The sequence below is a fragment of the Phocoena phocoena genome, chromosome 19 (genome assembly GCF_963924675.1).
Source record: "Phocoena phocoena chromosome 19, mPhoPho1.1, whole genome shotgun sequence".
NCBI lineage: Eukaryota > Metazoa > Chordata > Mammalia > Artiodactyla > Phocoenidae > Phocoena > Phocoena phocoena.
Genome location: NC_089237.1, coordinates 9094907 through 9116508, shown reverse-complemented (window position 1 = coordinate 9116508; position 21602 = coordinate 9094907). Strand labels below are relative to the sequence as shown.

At 48.5% G+C, this 21602-nt stretch overlaps 1 protein-coding gene and 1 pseudogene across 6 annotated transcripts in view; both read right to left on the bottom strand.

Moving 5' to 3' along the window:
* Positions 1-1316: 1316 nt before the first annotated feature.
* LOC136139213 (uncharacterized) lies at positions 1317-2690 on the bottom strand (annotated as a pseudogene). The gene has a single exon (XR_010656794.1). The product of XR_010656794.1 is annotated as an uncharacterized protein (transcript).
* A 659-nt stretch (positions 2691-3349) lies between these two features.
* Positions 3350-21602, bottom strand: part of TNRC6C (trinucleotide repeat containing adaptor 6C) — a 56580-nt gene continuing 38327 nt past the window's right edge. For 3 of the 5 annotated variants that reach the window (XM_065898114.1, XM_065898115.1, XM_065898113.1), the window contains exons 11-19: positions 21294-21377; positions 20881-21112; positions 17490-17657; positions 15957-16148; positions 15322-15465; positions 9415-9609; positions 8585-8655; positions 7932-8071; positions 3350-3710 (exon numbers count right to left, since the gene is read on the bottom strand). In XM_065898114.1, coding sequence (XP_065754186.1) covers positions 3350-3710; positions 7932-8071; positions 8585-8655; positions 9415-9609; positions 15322-15465; positions 15957-16148; positions 17490-17657; positions 20881-21112; positions 21294-21377 — 1587 coding nt within the window. Of the gene's footprint in view, positions 3711-7931; positions 8072-8584; positions 8656-9414; positions 9610-11449; positions 11567-15321; positions 15466-15956; positions 16149-17489; positions 17658-20880; positions 21113-21293; positions 21378-21602 lie in introns of all 5 variants that reach the window. The other 2 variants (XM_065898112.1, XM_065898111.1) reach the window with 1 other exon arrangement.

The window sequence follows — 21602 nt, the reverse complement described above, 5'->3', positions numbered from 1 at the left end:
TAGCTAAGGCTACTTTACCGAAACGAATGTCTAGGAAAAACAAAAGACCTTTTATTAAAAAAAAAAAAAAAAAATTTATTTATTTATTTTTGTCTGCGTTGGGTCTTTTTTGCTGTGCGCAGGCTTTCTCTAGTTGCAGTGAGCAGGGGCTACTCTTCGTTGCGGTGAGCGGGCTTCTCATTGTTGTGGCTTCTCTTGTACGGGCTCTAGGTGCGCGGGCTTCAGTAGTTGTGGCGCACGGGCTTAGCTGCTCCGTGGCATGTGGGACCTTCCCGGACCAGGGCTCGAACCCGTGTCCCCTGCACTGGCGGGAGGATTCTTGACCACCGTGCCACCATGGAAGCCCCAAAAGACCTTCACTACTCTCTTCTCTCCGAATATTTCTTATGCCCAAACTGGGTCATGGGTGAGAGGGAGCAATGGTCCTCGGCTGGGGCCACGTCCCACGGCTGCCCCAGATGACACCGGTTCCCACACGGAGCGGGTGGGTCCAGGCTCTACTGCACCTCTCGAAGACTAGTAATAAGATTTCAGTGTGGACTGCAAAACCACAAAACAAATGATAAGATCACAAGTCAAGCAACCAAGACGTGGAGGGTATCTGAATATATACGTGAACTCTGAGGACGGCATAAGACGACACAGGGAATTTCTTACACACAGTAGGACAACTCTCTCTCCCAACACATACAAAGTGAATTTGGATGACATCCGCCTCTGAAAAATAAAAAACACATTTATTTGAACAGCCAAGAAAAAAAATTGCAATTTATTAAGATTCAACAAAGCGTTGTACTTTTGAAAGCAACTTTCGGTGCATTTTCTTCAACAATCACATTCTATGAGGAAAAACATTAAAAGCCACAAACTTGTCTTTTAATCTCAGAGTTACAGACATCTTTAATTCAAAATAAAAGGTCCAAAGGAAAAAACCAAACCCACCCCAACAAAAAACAAAAACAGAGAGAATCTTTACTTCCATCCTCGATTTAAAAATATCAGTTTTCTACAACTCGATGCTAAATGCAGCATGGGAAGCTGTATGTCTGGGTGCACACGGGCACGCACGCACGTATATTTGGTGTACATACATAACGCAGGGACGTGTACATCAAATATACAGAACGCATGTAATGGCAATGAGATGCACTTACTCTGAGGAAGGTCTGTTTAGCTAAATACACTACTGAACTTGAGAAAAAAGTCTTGAACCAGTTTGTGCATAGTTCATGATCCTCTATAAAACCAGCTTTTGTTGACCTGCAATTTTGCAGGAACTTTTTTTTCTTTTCTTTTTTTTCTTGTTTTTTTTTGTTTTGTTTTGTTTTGATAAAACCATTAAAAAGCTAATTAAAAAAAATGTAATGCACAAGTTTCCTGATCAAGCAGGCAGGGAGCACATGTTCATATATTTTTTTAAACATACTCAAGGGTATGTTACTCCATTGTCTTTCTTTCTTGCGAAACAATCAAAACATCGATCATCTTTAAAACATAAAGCAATTTTTAATATATAAAGCACTCTTCGAACATCTATTTCCTTTGAGTCCATTATTTGGTACATACGTAACTGCTACACGTTAGAGATTAGGTATCTTTCTTCTTTGTGTTTTTTTTTCCTCTTTTTTCTTTTTTTTCTTTATTTTTTGTTTGTTTTTTAATAACATCTTCAGTGCTAGGAGTTGGGTTACAAAATACATGAAATGGTGTGGAGCTGCCCCTCGGGAACCCTGGCTTTCCTGAGAGCGCATCCGCGTGTGCAAGACAGTGACCACAACTCGTCACCTGGACGAAGGGGACAGTCGACAGAGTCCACGACGGTGGCCGGAGGGGAAAACAACACTGTTCAATCCCAGAGCTCTGAAGTAGCGGATCTGCATTCTGAAAATAGGTTTCTTTACGACGGAAGTCTTTTTTTTTTTTTCTTTTCTTTTTTTAAATTCCTTTTTAAAATTTTTTTATTTTAAAGTCTGAAGGAGAAAAAAAGGTCTGTAAACAGGTGGGAGCCCTCACCTCGGGCTCCTCCGAAAGCAGAGTCACAACCCACGTCCAAGTGCTTGTTTCCGTTCCTCCCGCGGAACCATCCACCCTCTACAAGTATCTATGGCCACAGTTCAACGAGAGTTGTTTTCTCTTTAACTTTATATTCCAAATGGAAAAATGGTGCAATACTCTGGTAATAATTTTCTTGCATTAGTCCACAATAAAAAGCTGCTAAAGGTAGGTATACATATTATTTCTCCAGAGATATACACTGTAATTTTTAAACGCAATAACAGAGTCCTTGAGTAAACATTTACACATGAATTGTCACCGGCCCTGTCCTATGAATTCTCTTTAATGTATAGGATTAGCTAAAGGAAGGGCAGGGACACTCAGTGCAAAGTTAGAAGCTAATAATAACAAACGTTTGACCAATGCGCCAAAAAAAAAAAAAGCACATACTGAATAAAAGGGAAAACCCACAGTTAAATCCCTCACACACTTAACACACACAGAAAGTGCGCACGCACACGCACGCACGCACACACACACGTGCTTCTGTTTCAACACACACACACATAGGCTGTGAACTTAGAAATTTTTCCTAGAGCCTGTTTCTGCGTACTGATGCCAACCTGGAAGTGTAGAATTAGACTTAGAAAGTGTTCACATTTCATTATTGGCCTGCTGGATTCAAGTATTTGCATGTTTGATATGTCTATTTTTTTTAACTTTTAAAAAATATTTTTTGGGATTAAAAAAAATGACATGAAAAAGTAATGAAACAAGGGTAATGTGCATAGGCGGCTCCGTGGGAACAGAGAACAGATCGCAGACCGCTCCTTCCGCTCGGCTCGCTGGTCTGGGCCGCCAGGACCGCGTCCCAGTGATGGACGCCAGCTCCCCCTGATTACGGGGTCCGCCTCTGGTAATGTGCATAACCGTCACAGGCTCGTTTTAAATAGGCTTTCTCGCCTCCCTCCCTCCCTCCCCACCCCCTTGATAAAATAACCCTTTCCAGCCCACAATCTGAAAAGTGCCCTTCATGAAAGAACTATTCTAAGCAGCTTTTATACTTAAAAAATCAAAACGACAACACACCATACAAACATAGGACGACACAAAATAAAAAGCTGTGAGAAGCATCCTGTCATCACACGTGACACTGACCCAGCGCAGCCCGCACTGTCTTGGGAACAGTTCGCAAGGACTGCGGCCAAGGTTCGTCTTCAGTACTGGACAGAGGTACTCGAAAGGGCTGCCGGGCTGCTTGGGTCAAGCGGGGTCCTCAGCGACGCCCGGACTGGAAAGGGTCAGCGTTTCTTCCTAGTGCTGATGACTGCGGTGCCCACGCGGCCTCTCCGGGCTAGATGGACTCCCCACTGAGAAGGTCGCCGGGAAGCAGCGTGTTCAGCGGGGTTGGGCTTCCGATGACCCTGCCATCGTCGCTACTGGGGGGGCCCCACAGGCTGCTGGAGTACTGGGGGACCCCGCCCCACAGCAGGTCGCTGCTCCCTTTGCCTGCCAGGCACGGGGCGTTCCAGTGGCCAGTGTCGCTGCGCACCAGGCCGTGGGAGCTGCCCGAGGCGCCCAGCCGCGTCTGGCTGGTCCCAGCGCTGGGCTGCCAGCTGGAGGTGGGCGGCAGTGCTTGGCCTTGGGCTAAGAAACGGTTCACTTCTTCTTCGCCAGCGAACTCGGCCAAGATGGTAGTGTTTCCCAGAACACACCTAAAAGAGCAGGACAGCAACGAAAATAAGAGCTGGTTTTTTGAAAAGATACACAGAATTGACAAACCTTTAGCTAGACTAACCAAGAAAAAAAGAAGACACAAATAAACAAAATCAGAAATGAAAGGGAGACACGACAACTGATAACACAGAAATACACAGGATGTGCCAACAAACTGGATAATCTAGAAGAAATGTTCAAATTTCTAGAAACATACGATTTACCAAAATTGAATCATCAATAGAAAATCTGAATGGACCAATAATGAGTAAGGAGGTTGAATCAATAATCAGCTGATTACTCCCCATACAGAAAAGCCCAGGACCACACAGATGGTTTCAATGATGAATTCTACCAAACACTTAAAGGGGAATTAACATCAAATCTTCTCAAACTTTTCCAAAAAACTCAAGAGGAGGGAACACTCCCAAACTCATTTTATAAGGCCAATATTATCCTGATACTAAAGCCAGATAAGGACACTACAAACAAACAAACAAACAAAACAAAAAACAAGAAACAAAACCCCCAAAAACACACACAAAAAAACAAACAAAAAAACCCACAGACCAGTATAAATGAATATAGATGCAAAAATTCTCAAAAAAGTAAAGACTCTCAACAAAGTACACGCCAGTTAAGTGGGACTTATCTCTGGGGTTCAGGCAGGGGTGGTGGTTCAACATATGTAAATCAATAAATGGGATACACCACATTAACAGAATGGAAGATCAAAATCATGTGATCATCTTAACGGGCGTAGAAGTAACATTTGACAAAATACCACGTCCTTTCAAAAACAAAAAACCACCACGTCCTTTCATGATGAAGACTCAACAAATAGGGTACAGAAAGAACAGGCCTCAACATAATAAAAACCATACATATACACAAAGCTAACATCATTTTCAATGGTAAGAGGTTGAAAGCTTTTCTTCTAAGGTCAGGAGCGAGACAAGGGTGCTCACCCTCACCTCTTCTATTTGGTATAGTATTGGAAGTCTTAGCCAGAGCAATCAGGCAAGATAAAGAAACAAAAAGTATCCAAGCTGGAAGGGAAGAAGTAAAATTTATTTGCAGACGACATCATCTTACATAGAGATAACCCTAAAGACTCCATCAAACATCTGTTGGAAGTAATCAAAGAATTCAGTAAAATTGCAGAATATAAAATCAACACCCAGAGAGCAGTTGCATTTCTTTCTATACACTAACAATGAAATATCTGAAAAAGAAAGAAAGAAAAAATCCAATTCACAATAGCATCAAAAACAATAAAACACTTAGGAATAAATTTAACCAAGGAAGTGAAAGATCTATACCACGGAAACTACAAGACTTTGATGAAAGAAATTGAAGAAGATACAAAAGGAAAGCCATCCTGTATTCATGGATTGAAAGAATTAAAAATACTTTTAAAATACCCATACAACCTAAAGCCATCTATAGAGTCAGCGCAATCCCTATCATATTCCAATGGCATTCTTCATAGAAATGTATAAACAATCCTAAAATGTGTACGGAACCACAAAAGACCCCAAACAGCCAAAGCAATTCTGAGAAAGAACAAAGCTGGACGCATCAAACTTCCTGATTTCAAACAACACTACACAGCTACAGTAATCAAAACAGTACGGTACTGGCATAAAAACAGATACATAGACCAATGGAACAGAATAGAGAGTCCAGAAATAGATCCCCACATACACAGTCAACTAATATTTGACAAGGGCACCAAGGATACTCAATGGGGAAAGGACAGTCCCTTCGATAAATGGTGTTGGGAAAACTGGACGACCACATGCAAAAAAATGAACCCCTACCTTACACCACTCACAAAAATTAACTTGAAATGGACTAAAGACTTAAACAGAAGACCTGAAACCATAAAACTCCTAGAAGCAAACAGGGAAAAAACTCCTTGACACTGGTCTTTGCAACAAAATTTTGGATGACAGCAAAAGCACAAGCAACAAGAGAAAAAAATCAACAAGTGGGACTACATCAGACTAAAACGCTTCTGCACAGCAAAGGAAACCATCAACAAAACGAAAACACAACCTATAAAATGGGAAAAGTATCTGCAAACCATCTATCTGATATAGAGAATATCCTGTAACTCAAATATATAGAGAACTCATATAACTCAATAACAAAAAAACCCCAAACAATCTGACTAAAAAATGGGCAAAGCAACTGAATAGACATCTTCCCAAAGAAGACATAGAAATGGCCAACAGACACATGAAAAGATGCTCAGCATCACTAATTATCAGGGAAATGCAAGTCAAAACCACAATGAGGTATCACCTCACACTAGTTAGACCGGCTATCATTAAGAAGACAAGAAATAACAAGCGTTGGTGAGGATGTGGAGAAAAGGAAACCCTCCTACACTGCTGGTGGGAACGTAAATTGGTGTAGCCACTGTGGAAAAACTATACAGGTTCCTCAAAAAATTCAGACTAGAACAACCATACGATCCAGCAAGCCCACTTCTGTGTATATATCCGAAGGAAATGAAAATAGGCTATTGAAGAGATAGATATCTGAACTCCCATGTTTACTACAGCATTACTTAAATAGTCAAGATATGGAAACAACCTAATTGTCAACAAATCAGTGGATAAAGAAGATGTTTATACACACACACACACACACACACACACACACACACACACACAGATACAAACAGACACACTGGAATATTATTCAGCCATGAGAAAGAAGGAAATCCTGCAACAACATGGATTAATCCTGAGGGTCTTATGCTAAGTAAGTCAAAGATAAATACTGCATGATATCAATCATATACGGAATCTAAAAAAGCCAAACTTGTCGAAACATTCGGGAGTAGAATGGTGGTTACCGGGGGCTGTGGGTGGGAAATGGGGAGAGGTTGGTCTCAGGGTACAGATTTCCAGTTAGAAGATGAGTAAGTTCTGGGGAGCTCGTGTACAGCGCGGTGACTACAGTTAGCAATTCTGTATCCTTTACTTCAAAGTTGCTGAGACAGTAGATCTTAAATGTTCTCACCACAAAAAGGAAATAATAATCATGTACCCTGATGTGGGTGTTAGCTCACACGGTGGTAACCATATTGCAATATATAAATGTGTCAGATCAACACTACACTCTAAACTGACACGCTGTTGTATGTCAGTTACATCTCAAAACAAAAACTCAAAACAAACAAACAAAAAAAGCAGAACAGGGGTCATGTGAGCAGAGCAGCTGTGTGTCTTCCTGTGTTCGCCTTGTTGGCGTTTCCCCCCCTTTTTTTTTTTCAATGGGAAAAGGGCAGCTGGAGGCTTCATGTCACAGGCCACCCAGAAATGGTCCTGCAGTTTACGTTTTAGTATAGCTATTTCCAAGGCCAGATTATGACCTTTTTTTCTCACTTTAGACTTCTAGCAGCTATGTCGTGTCGGTGTAGAGAGCACATTCTTCAGGAAGGGCATGAATGGACCATTAAACTTGGGCATCATTTAGGGTCAGTGCAATTTTATACCCTGGGCTAAAAACAGGAAGGATTAACTTCTAGGGCCCACACCCCAAGTGATGTCGCTGAGTAGATCTACTCACACATCTTATCAAAAGCGTCCTTTAATCAGGGGAGAGGAGTTGGCTGCAGGGACCACTACGAGGCCCAGCAGTGGGTCTGACTGTGTCGTGTGCCTGGAGACATCTTCTATGGACAGAGCATCTTCTATCACTGGGCTCTACATGTGCTCTCTTGGGGGACCCTTTCCCTACTGGGTTGGGGGGAGGCCGAGCCACGGCACTTCAGCAGCAGAAGAAACCGGCACGTCACAAGACACCTATTACGGGGTGAATTGTGTCCCCCCAAATTCATATGTTGAAGCCCTAGGCCCCAAGACCGCACTGTGCCTGTATTTGGAAAGAGGTCTTTAAAGAGGGAATTGAGGTAATATGAGGTCAGGGGGGTGGCCCTAATTCACTTAGACTGGTGTCCTTAGAAGGAGAGGAAGTCAGGACACAGACACACTCAGGCTGAGAGACTTGAGGACACAGGACTGGGCAGCTGAGTGCAGGCCGAGGAGAGAGGCCCCGGGGGCGGCCGACCCTGTCCACACCACATCGGACTTCCTGCCCGCCCGCGGTGCTCTGTGGCTGCGGCCCCAGGACCCACCCACAACGCCCAGCCCCCGCACCACCGGGCTGCAGCCAGGGCTGCGCGGGGCAGGGGAGGGACATACATGTGCAGGGACTTCTGGGCCTTGGCGGCTTCCTCCTTGGAGCTGTACCGGACCACGGCATTGCCTTGGGTTAGGTTCAGGTGGAATGTGATGAGAGGCCCGTGCTGCAAGCAGAGCGTCCGCAGGGTGGAGCCATCGATCTGATTAAGGAAGCAGAGGGGTGGTAACACGCGTCCTGGGGATTCTTCACCATACACGTTTATGAAATCCAGGTGCACTGTGCCTTGGGAAGATGTCTGTCCTTGAAAGGGCTTACTATATGATTACGATATTAACCTTCTGCACCTTGTAACTTACTGTGTAATTTAAAATCTTGGACATTTCAGTTATAGTTTCTGAGTTGGGCTAACAGAAGGAGGAGAAAACCCTGCTTTGGTTCCAACCCCCTCTCTCCAGAGCACATCGCACAGAGCCTCGCGGCCCCCGACCCTGGGAAAAGTGAGCACAGGCCAAATCGTTCTGGAGCGGGTACAGGTGAGCAGTTCTGTTTATAAGGGGACACTCTTTCAGCCTCGGAAGAGTGAAAGGTAAACAATTCACCAGCAACATGGTTAAATGACTCATGCTGCCGGCGCTGCCTCTGGGCCACGAGTGAGGCCTCGGGTCACCGACAAGGCCCTCAGGCTGGCGATGCCCCCACCGGGTGCCTGTACCTGGGGCGTGAGGTTGCGGAGAACGAGCCAGCTGCTTGTCCTTCCTGAGGTGTCAGTACTCCAGGCAGAACCTGTGCCCAGGGAAGAACCCGGTCAACAAGGCTGCGGTGAGTCAGACAGCTCTTCCCAATGCCCTCCCGTCTCACCACACGGACGCAGCATGGGCCGAACCTGTGCTCCAAGCCTTTCCCAACCCCCGGAAACCAACCCAGAGTCACAGTCCCTGCAGACCCCCGGGACGCGGATGTGGCGGCAGAGGCTTGAGAACTGCCTGGAAGTTCTGGTCTCCTCCTCTGCCCCCCTCCCCCACAGCTTTATAATCAATGCTCTAAAATCCCACTTGCTAAGAAAAATGAAGCAGACTTGCAGGGCTGGCTTCACTCTCGGCTTCTTAAATGCCCTGTGCACCGGGCTCGTCCCCGCAGTTCAGCAGGGGGCCGGAAGAAGCCTCCAGAGCTGCAACTTGGGATGGGGTGGTGCGCTCACACTGGGAATCGAGACCCTCATGCTCATTGATCGGGCCTCTCCAAGGGCCCAATGCGGCCCCTCAGTGGGTGCCGAGACCGCCCGCTGGGACCTCCTGGCTCCGAACAAAGCTGTGTGCGCGAGCACCCAGGGCTGATGCTGAAACACAGGCAGCGGAGCCTGGGCCCAGATAATCCCCGAGGGTCTAGGGCGACTTGGCCCCTCCTAAGCCCTCCCAGGGTCCAGGAGTCCTTACAAAGGAGCCGTAGGGCAAAATGATAGGTATCTTCCCTAAAGGACAAGCGGAGCAGGCACGGACACCCCCGTCCCAGCCACCCCGTTTGGACACGAGAACGGACGCGTACCCGAGGAGTAGGAGCTGGTCCAGCCGAGGGGACTGGCTCCCCAGGTGGAGGAAGGCTTGGGATTGGTTAACCCTGGAGGTGGCCTTGTGGGTGCAGTAGTGTTTCTGGGCACCTTCCACAGTTCATGAGACAGAGAGGCTTGTGTGTGAGAGGCAGGGCCAGAGGACCACGTCGATTTAATGTCTGACAGTTTACCTGGAAAGGCAGAGAAGTGGAGCATAGGCATTCCTGAGACAGAGAAGGAAAGTCATGGCAGCGCCTAGGGAATCACACCAGGCGCTCTGGCTCCAGAGGACTGCGTGACCGGAATGAAGCACCAAGTCAAGCTCCCACACGAGGACCACAGGCATCCTCTCTCTTGAATTTCTGCCCAGAGACACAGTCTGCTGGTGTCCGGTATAGACCTTGCCAGTACTTCTGATACTTAATTTGCTAAATGTGCCAGACACGCGCTTGCCACCCAGAAAAACTGCATTTTTGTAGTTCAGTGTTAAAGCCAAACTTAACAAATTCTGCTGGGACACATCTTATCTCGTAACAAACTACTCAAGGTCAAGAGCTTTTTACGCCATTTCTTTAGGTGTCAGTCCCCTGTCAAAGCAACGCCCCCTCTGACATAACCTGCCTAAGCTCACGCTGACCAGCGTCATCTTTGCGGCTTTGAGACTCGCTCCCCATGCCTACAGAAACGGGTGTGGCCCAGGGCTGAGCGGTCTGGCATCTTGGCATCTTGGCACCTTGGCCGGGGGAAGCCTGCTTTAAGGCCCTTGGGGAGAAAAACCAAAACCAGTAATGACCACCAGCTCCAGCCCCTCCTGTGCCCAGGGCACCTGCCACGCCCGCTTCAGCGGCCCAGCGCTGCCAGGACAGCAGGCAGAGTGGTCGCTGTCACCGTGCTCCTTGGGCAGCAGGGCAGCGCCCAGGCCGGCACAAGCCCCGTGTGGAGGGCCTCTGCCACCCTGGCGGCCAGGGTCGACTGCAGCTTCACAACAACAAATGCTAATCTGAGCAAAGGCGTCACTGATCAGAAAAACCAAAACGCCATAAAAAACTGCCTGAGATATGGGAAGACGGTTTTGTTTGCCCATCTCTTTAGCCAAATGATTGGGAAGCATTAGAGGCCTAACGCATCCCCTTTGTAAACATCAGAGGGAATAAACATTAGAAGGAATAGACATAATCCAGAAGCTCTTTTTCTCTCTCTTTTTAAATAAGACGCTAAAGTACATCAAAACTGCTTTCTCCCCTAGGCACTGGTATAAAAGAAATTCCTACAGCATTCTTACACGGATTTAAACAAAGGCTGGTGGACTGCAGAAACATATTTGAAGAAATTTATAAACAATAAACCCTCTTTACTTAAGTTCCACCTCTTTTTATAAACCTGTACTGTACACATTCTGTTTGTGTGTGTGTATCCATTATCTCTATCTATCCTTGTCTTAGAATTTCCAGATAACAATTCCTTTGAAGTTACTATGACAAACAATTCTCAATTCTCCTCTCAGCCTAAAAGAAAGTTCTAACTTGAAAGACTCGTAAGGTCTATACTGAGAGAGGAACAACCCAGGCCCCGCACCGATCCCAGAGACGGCAGTGAAGCACCGGGCTGCTGTGGCCTCCTAGCCCCTGGGGGCCGATGCAAGCTAACAGCAGGTCCCCAGAGGTGGCCGCCGTCACGTCTTTAAGCCTCCTATACCCCTGGTCTCATGGCTACGGGCGGGGAAGGGAGGAGAGGGGAAAGGAGCTGATGTGACACATCCTGCCCTGGGGAGTTTACATAATCCCCGGATCTTCGTGACAGCCCACGGAGAAGGTGTCACCATTCCCACTCCACGGGGGTGGGTGGTGGGTGGGAGCAGTGGTGCCCGAGGCCCCACGGCTGCTCAGCAAAGCTCAGGCCCGCTCTCCATCACACCACATGGCCTCCCAGCTCAGGGAGGAGCAGACAGACCACCAGGAAAAGCCAGGCCATCCGTTTTGTTTGCGGAAAGAGAGAAAAGGCTACCTGCAAGTCGAGAGGCCAGGTGCGTACCTGCAATACTAGGAGCGGGCACAAGGCTGCTGAGAGAGCGACTGTAGCCGGAGGCAGCGAGCGGCCAGGCACTCGAGGAAGGCAGTGTGGCACTCTGAGATGACGGTGGGGAGGACCCTGCAGAACCAAACGCGGCACTAAGAAAGGTGAGCACAGGCCTGCGGGGTGAGCCGCTCAGCTTGGGCGTGAGAGTCCTAACAGCCAAGAACCAATGTCCTCCTAGGCTGCCGTTTGAGCAAATGGTGGAAAATGAGAGCGTGATGCGGCCGAGACCACGGGGAGGAGAGGAAGACACGGGCACGCCGCCGCCTCTGGGGGCCCGGGGCCCTGGGAGAGGCCGGGGCGGGGTGCGGGAAACCAGGCAGCAGGAGGGAAGAGAACGACCACCGAGTGTTTACAACAACATGTCCAAGTTCCGAAGGATCCCACGGGTTTCCCCTTCCAAGTAAGATAAAGATAAAAACACAGGGCCAACTCCACCTTTTCACACCTCCAACAAGATCCACAGAGCTGTAAACAAAACTCCAAGCTTTCTGTTACAGATTTTGCCATAAAAAGACCAGCGCTTTTCCTGACTCAAAAGGTCTCACGTATCCCATCTCCCCCATTCGTATTTCTCTTTTGAATATGGGAATAATGAGGAGAAATGTGTGCTAGTAACTGTGTCACTGTGAGCTATCTTGTCCCCAGAACTGCGGTTCCCTGTTCCTGCTCCCGGGAGGGGGGCTGACAGGGTGTGGCCCCCGGAGCACCCCTGCCGGTGCTGTTTCCATGTCACCCCACCCGTTTTCTGAGGAAAGCGGGAAGCCAGGGAAGAGGGAGGATGAAGCAGTGGTGACTTGTGGGTTAAAGCGGGATGGATCAGAGCTCTTCTGACTTGGCAAGTTACTCGGCCAGAGTGTGGAAGCTGTCTGGGGGAGGGGACAGGCGCACACAACAGTCTGGCTGTCAGGTTTACTACCGTGAACGGAATCTCACAAGACACGGGCCCCTGACGCAGGGCCCCAGCTGGGATGGCACTGAACAACGTCGGGAGTACCCTTCACTGGGACTACCAGGCGTGTGGCACCTCCCAGACTTGTGCGGTCTACAACCTGCACAGCTGTTTACAGCTGCTCTGCTGTAACTGACCTCCTTAGAATACGGCATGAGAGCGGATGAACATTAAAATTTATTTGTAATCTGCAGGTCTTCAATTTTAAAAGATGTCAGCTTTACTGACAACCTAATCGTAGTTCCTGAACCCTCTGCTTCCATTTACCAACAAAATGCAATCAACCCAAGATCCCAAATTATAGACTATTTAACCCTACGTGGCATTTCTTTTATAATTAACAGTAGGATACTTAGATTTTAACAGTGTTCTAGTTTTGACATTTTTAGTTTCATAGTGGAAACTGTCCCAAAAATTCTGGTTAATTTTCCTTTTCGTATCAATTTGTCAGGAGATGGCACAGCTGCATTTTACCATTCTGGTTGATATTCACCTCATAAAGGTTAAAACTATAAATAACATCCAAACAAATACTGGGCTAATTTAAATTTTTAATATCAAATCAGAACTTAACACCAATGACAATAAATAAAAACAAAAATGCAAATAAAAACCCAACACCTAGTATACTCAGTAAAAAAAAAAATTCCGTTATGAAAGTATGCAAAATAAATAAGCCAACAACAAGAGGCCAGTGGCATCTCTCACTCTTTTCCTTCTAGGGCACATTTCCTCCATTTTTTTCTCTGTATTTTATTTATTTGTTTATTTGTTTATTTTTGGCTGCGTTGGGTCTTCGTTGCTGCACGCAGGCTTTCTCTAGCTGTGGCGAGCAGGGGCTACTCTTCGTTGCGGTGCGTGGTCTTCTCATTGCGGTGGTTTCTCTCGTTGCGGAGCGCGGGCTCCAGGCGCGCGGGCTTCAGTAGTTGCGGCGCGTGGGCTCAGTAGTTGTGGCTCGCAGGCTCTAGAGCGCAGGCTCAGCAGTTGTGGTGCACGGGCTTAGCTGCTCCGTGGCATGTGGGATCTTCCCGGACCAGGGCTCAAACCCGTGTCCCCTGCATTGGCAGGTGGATTCCTAACCACTGTGCCACCAGGGAAGTCCCTTCTCTGCATTTCAGATCAAGTTGGTCACTCAAAAATACGACAGGCTTTTGTGGCTGGGCCCTGAGTGAGGTCAGCCCCTGGGGCGCCTGAAGGCCCTCGAGTGTTGGGTGCGGCACATGGGCCCTGGAGAGGGCCCTGGAGAGGGGCGGTCAGCGAGGTCTGGCCTTTGCAGTTTACTTCTGGCCCTGCGGCTGTGGTGCCTTTTGTAAATAAGTTCTACGTAAAGATCCGTTCATCCCGCCCCTTCTCTCAGATAAACAAACCAGGAGGTGGGGGAGCCAGGGCTTTCCGGGGCGAGGCCTGGTCACGGGGTGGAGGCGGCGCTGTCCCAGGGCTCCAGCCCCAGGAGGTCACACAGCGCCATGTGAGGCTGCAGGGAGCTCTCTGTTCTACAGCTGAGGTCCCGTTTCAGCCAACATCTCTGAGGCTGAGCTTCCCTCTGCCCTGACGTTCGTCTCATCTGCTCAGCTCTGCCCTCGGAACTCCCCTGCCCCTCCAGGATGCCTGTGTCGCGTCACGGCACACGCGTGCGAAGGCGGAGGTGGCCCACAATGCCCCAGGTGCCAGGGACCACAGGCTGACCATCAGGCACCAGTTGGGAAGCTCTGCTCTGTGCCGAGCAGCCTCGACTCTTTCCAAGGTCTTCTACTGCCCTGATCGGCATGGCTCACCCACCCTCCACAACCTTGAACACGCTGACCCACCCGGCTGCCCGGCTCAACCCAGCGGCCACATGCAGGGTGCCGAGGGGCGATGGCCAAGTCTCACCTCTGGCTGTGCCACCCCCCGGTCCCCACGACCTCAAACAGGCTCCACGTCCCCACAGCCTCTCGTCCCCCATGCCACTCATCTGTCCCTGACCTTGGGGTGGCCTGCAATGTCCCTGCTCTGAGATGCAGCCGCCTCGCGACACGAGGAATGCACGGCACTAAATGGGAAGGTGATCTGTGTTTATGGCGCCTTTCTACCCGAACCACAGGCACGCAGAATCCTGTCACTTGAAAGAACCACTGATAAGAATGGCCTCTCCCCCACAGGCCATATTTAGGTAGGAAAGGCCTCTCCCCCACAGGCCATATTTAGGTAGGAAACGTAAATTAATGTTTTGGGAAATATGCGAGTGGCCTTATTAGTGCTGAGCATCTCTGGTAAGCTGGCTCTTCTTTCCCATTATTAGAATTATGAGGATAAAACTCCATCAGCAACGGCACTTACAGAGCGTCTTCATTAGCAGGCCTTAAGGAAAGGCAAGTTACTGCCCTTCTCGACACTGCATTTGAAATCTCTGTTTATGTTCTGTAACCTTGCAGCTCAGCTCATCACTTGCTCTGACTGGATCCTGAAGTCTGAAGAGGGTGTGCCAGACCTTACAGCATCAGGAGCTTGTGCCAGGAAGCAAGTCCTGGAGAAAGATCTCAGGCTTTTTACCAGACTCTTTGAGGAAAGGAAAAATTGGCTGACATGGAAGAGAAAAGGGTCAGTTCACTTCTAGCTCAAAGAGATTTCAAGTGGAAACCTTCTTCTTAAAAAGCTTGATGGTTAATATTGTTATAACACAATGTTTATAAAAAACCATGTGTTAATAAATCCAGCAGAGACACTGAACCCAAATCAATTTCCATTTCCCCGTAAGCACTACGTTGCATCACCCGGCAAGAGAAGGTCCCCGTCGGACATGCCTTGCACGCCCCAGCCTCACCACCCACACCCTCCCGCTGCCCTGGAGCGCCTGCACGGAGACCACTGCATGGACACAGGCGGGGCGCCCCCTCACCTCCACTCTTGAGGAGGTAGCGGTTGACATCCTGTATGGTGGTATTGATGGTAGGCCCGGTGGGGACACTTCCAGGAGTGACGTCAGGGTCATTCTCGGGATCTATATTCTGAAGTCCTTTCCAGGGAACTCCAGGATGGAACTCTGGAAAATTCCAAACAAATGAAAATCAACACATGAGTATTAGAGCATCTTCATGTTGCTTCATGATAGCTTACGGAAATGTTTATAATCTGCTAATTAAGTTAAGAGGCACACTTTAGACTTTCTTTAGTAAATCACCAATCCTTCGGAACAAACTAGGTATTATAGCTACCACGCTGAACATTAAGATGGTGTCCAGACGGGAGGATAAAGCCCAGACATACTCTGACTGGACGGGACACAGCGCCCCCTTCCCCACTCTCCTTCCCCTCTCTCCTTCGACTGAACTGAGGGCTGCAGAAAACCCTGTGATGCCAACCACACCCACAATTTATCTGATGAATGGATTTCCATTGAAAAAGCCAAAGCTATGGGGTTAAGGCTTCCAGGATTCTGAGCTTGGATCCTGGCTTCTACTGGGCCTAATTGTTCCCATAGGCTTGGAGTGTTCTGATCGGCTGCCACAGGGAAGTGTGCACACTCTTTCTTACCTGGGGGCCAGTTGATGCTGGAGCCATTTGAGATTTTATCACTGTCAGATTTGGCACGTGACCAGCTATGGGGAACAGCTACAGGAGGACTGGCTGCTGACTCACTGCTCTGGATTAAATCGTACCGGCCATAGGAGTCGTCGATGGAGGACTTAGCTGGAGGCCCAATGCTCAGACCTCCAGGGATAGCACCTGGGGTGACGACAGGGAACAAAGAGCTGAGTGAACAGGGGACCCCGAGTCCCTGTGCTGGGCGCCGGGCCTTGCCCTTTGCACAGGTGCACGAACTCTCAGACTCGGTTTGGCCAGCACTTTCTGGGGGAAGTGGCTATTTCCGTTAGCCCAAACTTGGCCTTGAAAGACAAACTCTTTAAGAACTGTTTCAGTTGTTCAAGTTGGAATTCTTGATAAATGCACACCCACACCACGGTGAAGCCCTCTGGGGACAGCCTGTGAGTCCCTGTGGCCAGCTCCTGTCCTTGTTGCTGCCTGTGTCCCTTCCCCAGTCTGCTGCCCTCACTATGGAAGGACAAACAGGCATGTGGACTCGGAGGTCTTAACCCCACCCACCCTGGGCGACTGAGCTCTCTCCTGCCAAGGGAAGTGCCCAAATAGCACGTGATGATTTTCTTGTAGAATTAACCTTTAGGAAAAATTTTCTTTTTAGAATGCCTTATATCGAGAGAGAATTATACACCCTATTAAATTTCCTTTGCTGTTTATGCTATGAGGAATTTAAGAGCTAAATTTAATGCAAGTGAGATCACCTCCTATGGTTACTAGCTTTTTTTTTTCCCCGCCCTGGCCGTGCCTCGCAGTTTGCGGGATCTTAGTTCCTCGACCAGGGATTGAACCCTGGCCCCAGCAGTGAAAGCGCCAAATCCTAACCACTGGACCGCCAGGGAATTTCCTGGTTGTTAGCATCTGCTGCTTCTCTTTTCTAGGCATTAGATTTTCTATTGTGTTTTATCATTTTATTGAAAAAATTTTCTTTTAGACAAAGTTTTGGTTGAAGATACAGATACATGAGTGTGCGGCCGTGACCTGTATTCTTCGTTGCTCTGGGGCATTTTCAATTACTTCTTCGTTTGTAGCTAAGGTGTGAAAGTTGAGACTTGGAGAGGTTTGATCACTGACTACTTGGGATCTGACATACTCTGTAATGAAGTGGAATATGTATGTTTAACTTACTGAGGTAACACTGGTTTCTGACATGTAAGTGTCACGGGTGTGACACTGCATTTCGACTTTTGTCTACACCACGGGGTGCTCACCACCAAGAGCTTAGTTTATACCCGTTTCCACACAGTTGACCTCCTTTCCCCATTTCGCTCTCCATCCACCCCTTCCCCTCTGGTTACCACTACTCTAGTTCCCTGTTTGTTGTGGTTTGGTTTGGTCTCTTGGAATATTTTCTATTCAGCTTTCAGCACTGAATTCTTAGAAGGGAAATGCACTACGAGTAATGAAACAAGCATAACCAGCGAGTAGGAAAGAAGTGACCAGACTCCAGGCACCTTGGCTCGGACGTACCATGCTTGCTGGGGTTCTGGTCGAGTGGAGAAGCAGCACCGGGTAAGTTATCCATTGGGTTGGGATGTGTCCACTGAGGGAGGCGGGACTGGGACTGCGACGGGTCCTTCACTGATAAACCACCAGTCATGTCCATGCTGCTGACATTCATGTTTGGGTTCAGTCCAGCTAAAAACAAAAACGCTATCAGGATACGTCTGCTCTTCCTCTAAACGTTTACTTTCTAAAGCTCTCCTAGAGAATCAAACTAAGTCTTAATTCACAGCCAAATATTTTCAATGTAACTTTTAATGCTGGAGGAAAAAAAACCCCTTTTTGCCTTTTTAGTAACACACATCTGTAGGAATTTTATTCCTAAATTAGGGGGACGATGGTAACAAATAGTCTTTGATTAAGTAAGACCAATGATTCTCTTCATTTTACTCACTTTGGTGCCAAACGTGGTCCTGAAGCTTCTCAGTCAGAGCCCACAGAAAAACAGAACAAGTCCAAACAACTAGGAAAGTCTTTTCTGATCTCAGGGCACCTTGGGCAAACTCACCAGATCCAAACCAGTCTCTCAGAGACGTAAACGGTACCCTAAGGTCCCACCGACAGAACAAGCTGGTGGGGAGACCCCAAATCTGCCTTTAGTGAACTCACTTTACAAAAGGCTGCTCTTAAGGAGTTTATGAATTAAACATCAAACTCCCTTAAAGGACTTGAACTATTTCAAAGTGTGGGTGCTGCCGTCTGCCCTGGCTGGAATGTGAGCTGATCCTGGGTTTATTTCTTACAGCTAAAAGCAGGCATGCACTGGGGCACGTGACAAGTGCCCTCACTGTGCTGGGTTAGTGGAGAGAGATGAGGGGGACGATAGCAAAAAGGCTGAAGTAAAGAGTCCCTGATGGGACACCCGTCATGAGCTGGGCAGGCTGCTTGGCCGGACAGAATGACCAGTGCAGGTGTGACCCAGTGTATCCAGGCCATTTCTAACCTGCGGTTCCCACACCACATGTCCTGGTACGGAGCAAAGGTACTGAACATTTTTGTTCTTAACTTTAAATCAAGAGCTTCAAACTCAAATGCCCGTATGGGCTAAGTAGGCAACACAAATGAAGGTGATGCGGGCCTGGTGGGGACAGCGCCCGCCCTGCTACAGGTGCTACCCGTGCAACCAGTGAATGGAACACAGGCCCAAGGCAGCCATTTTCAAGAGAAGCCAGAAGCCACTTTTGGTTGAAAATTTCCAATTTTTAAATGTTGGCAATCACACACACACACACACACACACACACACACACTGTGCAGACCTAACCAAACGCCCATGGGAGTCCGACACCACTGGGGGCTACCTCCACCCACACAGACCCAGTCAGGTGAGGGCACAACCGTTAGGACGGGCTTCAGACTGGCCTCCAGAGCACCCCAAGTCCCATGGCCGGGCCCCACCCTCCCCGTCTCGTTTCTTTCTGTTCCTCCCTCCACTGGCAGCCAGCCTGGCCGGCCCTCGCCGACACCGACGGCCTCTTCTTCCATGCGAGGCTGGCTCTGCTCCACTGAACTCTACTTGTTTGAGGTCCATGCTTAAACCCTGCTCTGATTTTTCTTTCACCGCGCAAGGTGACCATGCACTCTCCCTTCCCTAAGCTCTGCAATAACCACATTGCACTGCCTATGAAGGCTGGTTTTCGTTTTTATACGCCTGGTCTTCCTGGGAAGACGACAAGCTTGGGAGTCAAGACAGCATCCGGAGAAGAGGCTGCACAGGAAGGAAGGCGGACGGGACTTAGAGCTGCTGAGGAAAAGGGGTGAGAACCAGCCAGAGAGGCAATTTTACAAACTAACTTTCTTAAACTTTATTAGCTATCTATTTTTAACACATTTATTTTTAAACTTTAATGTGATTATAAAATATTATCAGAAGTATTTTTCATCAATTTTGAAGATTCAAGGCACTAATTTTTTCACTTGTAGTAAGAAAAAACGTTTAAGGGTAAAGATTTGTGTACTACATTCTCTAAATATAGGTTAAGAGGACAGATGGATACTAGGAAGCTGAAGCTAAACATTTCAGGACAATAGATGGAACTGAATTTTCTTCTAAAACAACTATTATTAAAAAAGAAGTATTTACATAAGTAGCCAACATTCTACCAAGTGCTTGCTATTACAAAGTACTTTGCCTGTTAGTTCACCAAATCTTTAGAAGAACCCTATGAGGTAAGTATTCCCACTTTACAGATGGGGAGATTGAGGCAAAGAGCTGCCAGGCAGCTTAGTCGTGGGGGCAGTGTGGTGGCCTGATTCCTAAGGCAGGTCCTAACTACTAGACTATTCTGCTTCTTCAACACAGAGGAAAGTAACGGGTGGGACAATCACGAAGGGACAGAAGAACCGCAGTTTAGCATTTGTCAGTTTTGTATTAAAGACACACCACACTGGTTACATGTCAAGGAGAGAGCGCTCATGTGATCAGAACATAGCTCTCTTCTCAGAGATGTTGGTAGTATTCCACAGAAAGGGACCTCATTAGCCGAGATTCGCTGTCACTCACCTGGCCTTTGACCCTTTGGATATGTATTTCTCAGGTAACGAATTCCCTTTGCCCTGTAGCTTCAGACTCTAACAGCCAACCTGACAAGCCTGAGGCGCTTTCACCCACTTCTGGATTCTTAGAGCAAATTACAGCTGACCCTCGAACAACGCAGGGGTCACAAATCCGGGTGTAACTTTACAGCCGGTCCTCTGTACCTGCAAACTCAACCAACCGCAGGTCACGTAGCACCGTGATTTATGGAAAAAAACCCATGTGTAAGTGGACCACGCTGTTTCAGCCCGTGTTGTTCATGGGTCAACAGTATTCCCCGTACGATCACTTTCCTGACACAGCCCTTCTGACGGTCTTCAACGTCGTAACCTGTGTCCCTCCTGGCTGGCCTGTGTGACCTCGAGGGCGGCACCACATCTGCCACTGGCCTGCGGGTTTCAAGGGCTGGGCGGGCGCCCTGCCGGTTGGGGGTGAGGGTGTGCGTGTTGATCTGGATGAGTACACAGTCGTGCTCTGCACTACAGGACTTGTGCGGGCAACCATGGCTTTTTAAGACGTGCCTGGTTCACGGAAAGCTGCATACCCTTCCTGTTCCCAGCAGTTCAGGCTGGAGAGAGCCAGGGATGGAACAAAGTGCCGATTCAACAGTGGAGAGGAGATCATTCTGGTACTACTTTCAAAGATTTTATACTGAAAGCACTTATGGGCGCAGCGAAATTCTTGCTCTGCAAAGACAGCTGGGGCCCCTCCCTTACGAAGGAGACCTGGGAAAGCCTCGCTCCGGTTTTGCCTGGAACTGCATTTCTGCCCGGCTGTTTCAGCCCCGCCAGGCGCACGTGGTCGGCGTCGACCTGGACTCACCGAGAGGGTAGGGAGCGAAGGTGCTGGGTGAAGACTGCTGCTCTTTGGTCTGCAGGTCGGGGAGGCCGGGGGCCTGGGGGTGGGGGGGGAAGCTGTCCAGGGCCGATTTGCCTGCAGAGGGGTGCAGAGACAGGGGCGGCGGGGGCGGCGGCGGCTTCACGAGCAGGGCCTGGGCCAGCTGGCGCTGGTGCTGCTGGATCTGCTGCTGCAGGTTAGTGATTGTGCGCGCAACCTGCGGGCGGGGACGTGCGGTCAGCGGGTCGGGAGGGCCGCCCGGGCCGCCCTCCTCCCCAGCCCAGGTGACGCCGAGGCCTTCGAAACGGGAGGCTGAGCGAGAGAGGAGCCAGTGACAAGTGACAGGCCAGGGGAGGTGACAGCTAGCGACCCGGCTGAGCCACCCGGGGGGCGCCTACTTGCTGCTCCTGTTGTCTCATGGGTCCGGAAACGTTCCGCTGGGCCTGTAGCATCTGCTGCTGGATCTGTAAACGTTGGTACGCCTGTGGACACAGACACAAAGAGAAGCGTCCAGTAGACTGTAAGAAAGCCCCAACAAAGGGTTCCACTTCTGTACATTAGTGTAAAAAAACAAAAAAGGCACAGATTCTCGGTCCCCTTACCATCCTGTGGTTTAAGCATAGCGTGAGGTATGAAGCTATTTCAAAAGGAGACATGTCTTCCCAAAACCTTCCTAGTGCACAGACTTTACAAAGTAACTCAGTCAG